General features: G+C 42.3%; 1 protein-coding gene across 1 annotated transcript in view; it reads right to left on the reverse strand.

Annotated features, from left to right (window-relative positions):
* Positions 1 to 8,297, reverse strand: part of sema3aa (sema domain, immunoglobulin domain (Ig), short basic domain, secreted, (semaphorin) 3Aa) — a 30,602-nt gene extending 22,305 nt beyond the window's left edge. Inside the window, exon 1 of the mRNA XM_034863774.1 lies at positions 8,192 to 8,297. Coding sequence (XP_034719665.1) covers positions 8,192 to 8,297 — 106 coding nt within the window. The remainder of the gene's footprint in view (positions 1 to 8,191) is intronic.
* Positions 8,298 to 9,788: the final 1,491 nt, after the last annotated feature.

Here is a 9,788-nt window from a genome sequence, read left to right on the forward strand (position 1 = left end):
ATGGAGAAAAACACTTGACTGAGATTCAACAGATGAGTAATATTCCATCAAACTAATGCAACACTGTTAAGTGTATCTCTTGTGCATATATACAGGGAAGGCTCAACAAGAGGAAAGGTTTTTTTCGAAAAGTAAAAAAGTTATGTCAATGCAAATGCCACATTTGACTTGTTCATTTCCTCTTAGTTGACACAGCTTTCTCGTTCTTCTGCTGTTGACAAAAGATGATTGACTTAGACCTAAAAGCCATGTTTTTGTGGTTTTTCAGAGTGTGTAAGTCTGTGTCTGAGTATTACTTAAGATTTACTCAGTCTGACAGACAGGAAAAAAGAAAGAAAATTGCAGCTCAAAAGGAACTGGTGCAGAGAATTACACATTTATCTTTCAAATACAAGGCTAGCTTTAGAAAAGCAAATACACACAGTACTGTAATATCTCCAGTGGTTTGCATTTCAATCTCTCTTTCTTTCCCAACCCTGCCTCTGAATTCTTCCTTTTTTCCCCGTGTGTGGTGCGGTGTACGTTTTTCCTGCTCTCGTGATGGCCTCGGCCACAAAACACAGGTGTCAGAAAAAAAGACGAGACAGCCGCCCCATGGAAATTTGCCGGGAGCTTTGCTTAACAAAGTGTTCAAATATTATCCTAAGCTCAAGGATAGCCACACAAGCATCAAAGTTCACCTCCCCACTCTTACTCGCTCGCTCCCTCCCTTTTCTCTTTCTAAGCACAGAAGCAGGTGTGGGTTGGTTTCCATGGTGACTCGTCTGTTTAACACAACCTGGGACGTTAAATTCCCCATTCAGGTGCAGCTGAGTGACAGCTCTAACAGGAAATGTGCTACCTTACTCAGTGCCGTGAACTCTACGATTAAGAAGAGCTTGCGTGTGTATTTTAATCCAAAGGAACAAAGGATGTGCACATGAACAAAGTGTGTTGATTGATTTTTTATTACAGCCGCACTAAATATGTGAGAAGTTTGCTGTTGAAGCCACAGTGATATTACTTTACAGAAAGAATGAGTGTGTTTTCTTTGATTCCAGTTCTGCATAACACGGTTTCGGGTGAAATAGAAAGTTAATTTTCTATTTTTCAACCAAAATGACTCATAGCCATAATTCATTGTCAAGTACTGTGTCTTATGGGACATTTTAATACCATATTCTGTCCAGTGAATATGACTCAGAGTATGTTAAAACATACGTTATATCAGAAGGACTAACAAGGAAAACGTGACCACATCCCAAACCACAAGAATCTATATGAGTAGTCTAAGTATGTGTTGAATTTCACCATCCAGCACCATTCATTTCTCTTAACTCGAATAATAGACTTCTGTGACACTGCACGACATCGAGGTAGAAAAGCAAGCGAGTGAGGGGGGATACTAATCATAAGACATAAAATCCAAGAAAGCAATATAATGAATAACAAGTAGAGACAACAAAAAAAGAGCATAATGTAGCCAAACTAAGGCAGACTCATAAGCACAGAATAACATAACAAAAGCAGTTGAATATGGAACTGTTTCATTAGTGTGTGTCTCCTCCTGTCGTTGGAGGGCTGGACCACAGAGAGCGGTTTTCCACCAGCGCTGTGACCACAGACGGCTAGAGGCCTGGCCGTGCTCACCGCAGAAAGCCCAGTCACACACCACTAAATGCCCACTGTATTACCAGGCTGCTCAGCCGCTCTGGTTCTTAATACTTTAAAGGAAAAGCACACAGACATACAAACTTACAGATTTACAGATTTGATTATTTTTCATATTGTCCTTTATACAAATAGGGTTATCGACACAAACTAGTTTGAATATGTGAAAAAATGTGCCATGTGGATCCATAGATATCACACGGGGACACAGACACACCCGCACACACACGCAAACACACACAGACACACACACACACACACACACACACATCTCTGCAAAGCGGTGCAGAGAGAGGGAGATAGTGTTATTGTGACGCAGTTCGATGGATGAACTTTGAGAGGCTGTGGTTAGCGTGGTCATGTCTGGAGCCACTGCCTGTTAGTGCCGCCTGTCAGCTGTACCGAGTATCTGAATGTCAGCTCTGCCATTTTATTGAGAAATTAATGAGGCAAGGCAAGAGATCTGAATGTGTCCCTGGAAAACTGTGACAGCAAACACGTCAATGTGACAGACACTCAAACACAACTCCACAGGCACAAATGCACATTTTAGCTCTGCACACCATTATTTAAGGTGTGACAAAATTAGGCCTTGTGCAGTAAAAGAGAACAGTGTCTGCAATTTCATCAAATGCATTTGCACCAGAAAATGATAATTTTGACAAAATCCCATTATATAAAGTCGAGATTAATGTTTAACAAGTTTGGTAATTATGTATTGTGATGCTTCTGGTATTTATGACAAACAACAAATCTGAGATAAAGAAAAATATTATTACTCCACATTAATATTTAAAGCAACTAGCATTTCAAATCAATTTAACATTTTGATGGGGCATTTTGATGACTGGAATGGTAAAGTTGGATTAAAATCTCTAATAGTGGATATAATATTATAAATCAAGGCACATCCTTAGTATTATCAATCCTGTACAAAAAGTCATCACACACTCTACTTTCTCTACATTTCAGTTTCTCTACCACTCCCATATTCGCCTTTGTGTCCGTCTGTTGTCTAACCGTCCTTCGTCTGTCTTTCTGCAGAGATGTCCCCCTCATTTGTAACATGACTCTGTTCAGATTGAATGGTGCACCCTTTCTCCATCTGACTGACGAGACTTAGCAGGTGGCGGGACTCATTCATACCCATGGTTCAGCAATCTGCACCACGTTGTAACCCAAGCCTACATCCCAAACACAGATGCAAAGGCGGAGGGTATTTTCCCTGCGTCCATGTCCATACAGTGCTTATGTACACACAGACGAAAATGTACAATGAACACACACATTTTCCTTATTAATCTTTGAGCAAACACACACTGCACTGACAATACATCCTATTGTGGCCTATGTGCACTAATTCAGTTTGTTTTTGATAATCGTTTTGGTTTAAATAAAAGTTTCCTAAGAAAATAGTACTGTAATTATGTGTGCCTTTTATGCACACTGGGGAAATGGACAGCATTCCAAAACACACAGCAATGTGGACAGCAAACTACAGACACATGCAATCTAAAGGTCATAAAACTCAGATAATACCAGCATATATTGCAACATGGGTAACGATAACACACTGTAATCACTCATTTAGCCTTACTTTATTAGCTTTAATCACACACAATACCATACGTTGCAGCATGAAACAACCCTACAACAAACAATTTCCCTCTCTGTGTATTAGTATGCAAGTGTAAATCTTCATTGAAAACAAGTGAGTTTTTGGTGACTTGATGAATGGCTTTTTGTTTTGCAAGTGCGTTGTGTCATTGCACAATTATCTGTGTGGCAACAGTAATACACACTTACACACACTTAATTACACCATCTTTCAACTTGTGGTCAGGTATGTGAATCAGCGTGAGGAAATGTAATATATTTGGATGTAACATAGGGGCATAATTGAAAAGCAAGCTAAGGCAAAACATTTGTTTATACTATTGGAATGTGGCTGTGTGGAAGCAAATATGAGGTAGCTCAGTGTGTGTGTGTGTGTGTGTGTGTGTGTGTGTGTGTGTGTGTGTGTGTGTCTGACTAAAGAGAGTTGAAAAGAAGGAAAGCCAAAAGGTATGTATCAAAAGAGCAGCAATCAAAGAGACAGGAAAAGGAGACCAGCAACAAAAAAAGAAATTACACACACCCACACACACACACACACACACACACACACACACACACACACACACACACACACACACACACACACACACACACACACACACACACACACACACACACACACACACACACACACACACACACACACACACACACACACACACACTACTTGAAGATTGTACTTAGGGTCTGTGGTGTTGTGGTTCCTTGAGAGGCGACTGAGCCGCAAGAGAGGGAGGAGGGGGTAGGAAGAAAAGAACGATGAGAAAGAGAGAAAGAGAGAGAGGCAGACAGGGGTAGACATCTCCAAAGTTGGCGCGTAGGGAGAACACCTTATAATTATCTACATCCGCTCTGTCAGCCCAAACCCGCAGAATGGACAGATACTACAGAGAGAAATGGAGAGCAAGAGAGAGACTCATTCACATATAAAAGAATGAAAAGACAAGACACACTGAACACACATGCAACCCCCCCCACACACACACACGCAGACTTATTATGGGGCTGAGTTCAGACTGCGTTGAGTGTGGTTCCAAACCAAGTGTCTATTTTGAAGGGTTGTAAGCCAATTCCAGATTCCCTGTCTCTTTCTCAGTCTCGCTCTCTCTTTCCTTCTCAGTTCCACCCATCCAGGCAGCATGGGGTGGCTAAGATGGCATTAGGAGGTCATACAGAAGGCTCCATAATTACCAATGCAGAGGGTGATTATCAGGTTGTATGACGCCACTTTAAAAGTGCTAAAGTGCCGCTTTCTGGCTTCTTTTTAGGGAGCACAATAGGGCCAGGTTTTGAAGTATCATGGATTTCCCCCATACTGTTTGTATTCACTGTGTGCTGACTGTGCATCAACCGACCTTTAGGGGTCAGTGTTTCTCCTGATGGCTACTTACAGTATGGGAGGGTGCTATAGATGAATTGTGCTCAGGAATGTGATTGTGTGCGGGTATGCATTGATCCGAGGGATTGTGTCATCGTTTTATCAATGCTGTATTGTGGAAGTGCAGCAGCAGCGATGAATAATCTCAAACATAAAGCACTACTACTTGAGATCATGATTGTTGCGCTTTGTTAGGCAATTCTAGGTTATGATGAATCACTTTCAGTAGGAAATCAAGTTGGCATTTGTTTCTCTTAAATATTACAACATTAGTTTCTACCAGTTGTTTGAACAATTTAGACTTTGATGAATGGATAACAATATGTGTAATATCTTTCTTAAGCAATATTATTTTAACTCAGACTTGAATTTACCTCATGTCTCCCTCTCCTTAGGTTCCAAAAAGCGAGTCTCAAGGAGAAGAGGAAATCATTAACTCTTGTGATCATAGTTCTGTCCCCATGAAGCCAGATCCTTTTAGCCGGGAGAGATGTCTAACTGACCCCACTGGGAAATCATTTACTCCGCACTTGCTGCGCCAGCCATCCCATGAGAGGTAATTTTATCTACCTGCCTCCATTTCTCAGACATTCTACTCTCTTAAACTGCTCACTCTGCAGTTGTTCACCTGTCCTTTCCAGCAGAAGGCTATCAGTCCCTGGAGGCATGTCATCAGCACTCATTTGAGAATGATTTCACGGGACCCTGCTTGCATGCTGAGTGTTTATTTGACTGCCCCAAATGACAGGCCCTCCTTTTTCTTGCGACTGTCCTACTCCTGGGCCTCAGTCTCTTTTTCAGTCCCTGCTTGTGTGATCGTCCCTCTCAAGGGCCCGGCATACTCTTTCGCTCAGCATGTATTTGACTGTCCTTCCCAGGAGGATTCCTTCTTGTCGTTTATTTGACTTAATTGCTATGCCGCCTTCGTGGAGGAAGACCAAATGAGTGACACTTCACTTAACGGCCAGCCTCCCTTCCTTATTCGTTGTCTAGTGTATGTCTGCCAGCTTTGCCTTCATTAAAAGCAAATCTCCTCTCCTCCACCATCACCCCCACCATGCCTCCATCCCTCTTTTTTTCTCTCCAACCGCCAAATTGTGGGTGTTAACCGAGAATTGTCCCCTGACAGGCATCAAGAGGGCCATCAAACACCTGTGGGCCCGAGACACAAGCGCAGACACTGTCGAGCAGTGACACACAAAGACGTTGGCACACAATACACTTTGATGCCTTTACATCCCGTGTTCACTCAAACAATGAAAGACACACAACAGCAGTTTGCAATCGCACATATAATCACACATAACACTGATTTAACAGCCCAATAAAAGATACCGATTGGTGAGCTTATGCATACGTATATAGACACACGCACAAAACCAGGTGTCTAATTAAATGGGTGCATGCCAGACCCGACACATTTTTGCCTCGCTAAAACACACACAAACTCACACACTGAGACACCGCTTACAGTCTAAGGGGAGGCAATCACAGGAGAGGGTGTCGAGTCCTCACACCAAGACGTGGCAAGAACATTCACACACGCATACACATACAGTAAACAACAAGGCTTTGATGTACTTCTAACAACAATTATTTCACACACACAAAGTACAGCCACATCATGACAAGCTACATTTCCTGTAGACCTGCTCTATTGGTCGGACGAGACACATCCATCACTCGTACAGTAAGTCAATGCAGACTTTGATGCTGATGACACATCTCTTGTCTAGTATTGTTGTCAGCAACATGTTCACTTGTCAGACTGAACAGTGAAGAGGATCACAAAAGGGGGCAGGAGGGAACTACATACATTTACATTCTTTAAACAGATGGCTGTGTAAAGAAGGGATGCCATTTTCCCATCATGCCTAGAGGTTCTGCTTTGTGTAAACTGACATGATGAAGCTCAGGGGAGAAGAAGACTTGTAGCAGGTAAGTTCAACTAGGATTCTTTCCAGATTTATTTTGTTCGCATGGTAAATGCATGTCATCACCCTTTAAAATCCTTTATCCTGATAAAACCACCTAACCACAGTGGCCTCAGGACACGCTGAAAACACTTATTAAATGTTACAAAAGATTTAGAACACAGACATTCGCCATCCACACTTTGAAGTTAAAAGGGTGATAAAGGGAAAATATACGATGCCAAAATTACAACTTGCACTCCATCTAAAGAATAAAGCGTGTCATATAGCCGGCCTCTAAACATAAGTTATACCCAATGTCTCGGCTAAAGATAGAAAATGAATTAGAGTGACAAACATCACATTCACCCTCTTCATCAGTGAAATTTTCCCTCAACGTACATTGAAATTATCTAAGGAACCAAAGCTTTGGGTGACAGTCAAACACACAAGAGGATGATGCCTAACAACGGCAAATTAGCCCGTTCATAAATTTTAAGAGGGCATGTTTTATGAGAGAATCAGGACTAAAATAAAGAATCGAGAGACCACACTCCAAGCCATATACTTTCGGTCATGTTTTAGGACACAGAACCACAATAGCCTCCCTCACTGACATTAAAAAGCAAAAAAACTTCCCAAAATATGCCAAAAATGTTTCCAGTTATTTCTAGCTGAGATGAAAAGTCTGCTATTACAAAGAGCCTGATTTAGTGTAGGGTGTGAGAGAGGAGACGAGACACAGAGAGAGAGAGAGAGAGAGAGAGAGAGAGAGAGAGAGAGAGAGAGAGAGAGAGAGAGAGAGGGAGGAGGAGAGGAAGAACCGGCGCTCCGCAGTCTCCCCTCAAAATAACACAGAAGGAGAGAGAATAACATGTTTGCTGTATACGTCAAAAACCTACACGTGCACGATATAAAGAGGAACGCAAAACTCCTTCTCATTCCCTTCCAACACAGTCTACTGCACATGGATTATCTAATGCACACATTAAATCAACATGCATGTGTAGTGTTCCATTTAAACAAAACTGTACAACTGTTGGACCCATTTAGGATATAGTAAATGACAATTTGGGAAACCTGCATGGCCCCTTAAAGAAAGGCTCTGACCGAAGCAGAGTTTTTGGGACAGAAGCCATTAAAATAGAGGCTCTACTGCATGTTTGGAGCACTTAACAGGGCTGTACAGTACTAGCAGAAGGGGACAGCACAAGGGGAAAATTGGTACAGGGGCCAATGTATACATTTAACTCCAGGCAAGAGCCCTTCCTCAGCATATGGAACCAATCTGCCTATTTGTAAGAATAGTGAATTCTAAGACACAAGCAGAGCGAGTGAAAAGGAAGGAGTGAGTTAATGGTAGAGAGCAATACAGAAGGTTGAGCAGAGAGTTTGATGCTATGAACAGACCATGAGGGAGAAAGTGATGAGAGGGGAATACAGAGGCAGAAATAGATTTACAGAAATAGAAGAGAAAAAAGGGATATTCAACATAAGAAAGAACGGATGAAAGGAAAAGCAGAAAAGAGCACCCAAGGGCAAGACAAATAGACTAGAAAAGCTATGTTAAAAGCACCAGCAACCACTGCGGTCCCGTATCCTGGAGTCAGCGGAGAACAGAGGATGGGCTTACCCTTGTATGACAGCTTTAGCCTGGGTACGTTGTGCTTGGGCTCATCACCTCTTCCCGGCTGCACCGCCCCACACAGCAGCACTAAAATCCCAAACAGGTAATCCATGGTGCTGGAGTGCTGCTGGCTGGCCTCCAGACCAGGGGGCACTCACACCCTGACCAGTGCCTAGAGATGAGTTGCTCCCGCGGGGGTATGCCGAGCCTGGAGAGTCCCTCCACGCAAGCCCTGAAAGTGAAGGCTCCAGGAAGGGGAACAGAATCCTGGTTGTGTTTCCCCAGCTTTGAGAGCAGACTACGGGGGGACCTCTGTAGTGTGAAGTGGGTGGAGGGGTGCCACTCACATGGCTCCCTGTGTGGAGGTCCAGGCTATGTAGTCCCTTGGCTTATCTGCTCTCCCCCAGGTGAAGGCTCAGCAGGGCTTCAGCTTGTCGTGAGATGAGAGGAAGAGCCTGTGTAAAAGTAAATCAGATCAGTTTTCCACAAGAGTAACGCTATCCTTGTCTGGAGAATATATATATTTTTTAAATCTCTTTTTTTCTTCTGGCTTCTTCTCTTTGAGCAGACACTCACAGCAAACCCTCTAATCCTTGTGTGCGGCTCCACCAGACTGTGAGGGAGAGAGAGAAAGAGAGAGAGAGCTACACCATCCACGGGAAGAGAGGGGAGGGGAGGGAGAGCAGCTGAGTGAGAGAGAGAGAGAGAGAGAGAGAGAGAGAGAGAGAGAAAGGGGGGCGGGATGATAAATGATAAAACCAGTATACTGGATAGGAAGAATAGATGATAGGTTTTTATAGTGTTGTCTCTTCCGCACCTCCTTTTAATTTTTTGTTTGTCATCAATTCCCCATTTCCTTTATGCTAATATCTCTTACGTCAAAACTCAAACAAGGCGTTTGCTGGTTTTAAAGCCCCTGCCAATTCATTTGCAGGTGTACTGTATGTCCTGAGGCAAAAGTCAGATAAAGGATTGAAACAATGAACTGATAGCTCCCAAAATAATCTAATTTAATAAAGCAACGTTTTAGCCTCACAGAGGTCTGTACTTATCTTTTCGGGATTCCTGTCTTCCGTTTGTGTTATTTAGTCAGCATCTGTAAAACATTTTGGATGTACACAAACTACACTCTTCAGGTCCATGTCCTGGTTTACATGGATATGTCCATGTCCATAAAGTTATAGGTGCCATTTTTTTGTTGTTCCATGGTAAAAAAAATAAATGCGGAAAATGTTACGCAGTCCTCCTCAGTATAGCTTTCCCATTTGTCATGGAACTATGGATGCTGAACTTTTTAAAACTTGTAATTATATCGGAGCACTTTAAGGACCATCCATACATGTTGAGATTGATTTGTTTGCCAACAAAAGCTAAGGTTAGATGTAAAAACAGGAGTGTTTTTTTAGATTGTGTCTTCAGGATTTTGACAGGAAGAGAATTTGGAAGCACTATACATAATATGTTACAGCTTTTTCATCATTTGCAGTCACTTTACAGAAAATACACCACTGGTGAGAAAGGCCAATAAAGGATCCTCCACATTATCTCTTAAATTTCCAATGCATTGTGGATCATATTTTTCAGGATATTTAGGTTGAAACAT

Source organism: Etheostoma cragini, chromosome 23, assembly GCF_013103735.1.
Source record: "Etheostoma cragini isolate CJK2018 chromosome 23, CSU_Ecrag_1.0, whole genome shotgun sequence".
Lineage (NCBI taxonomy): Eukaryota > Metazoa > Chordata > Actinopteri > Perciformes > Percidae > Etheostoma > Etheostoma cragini.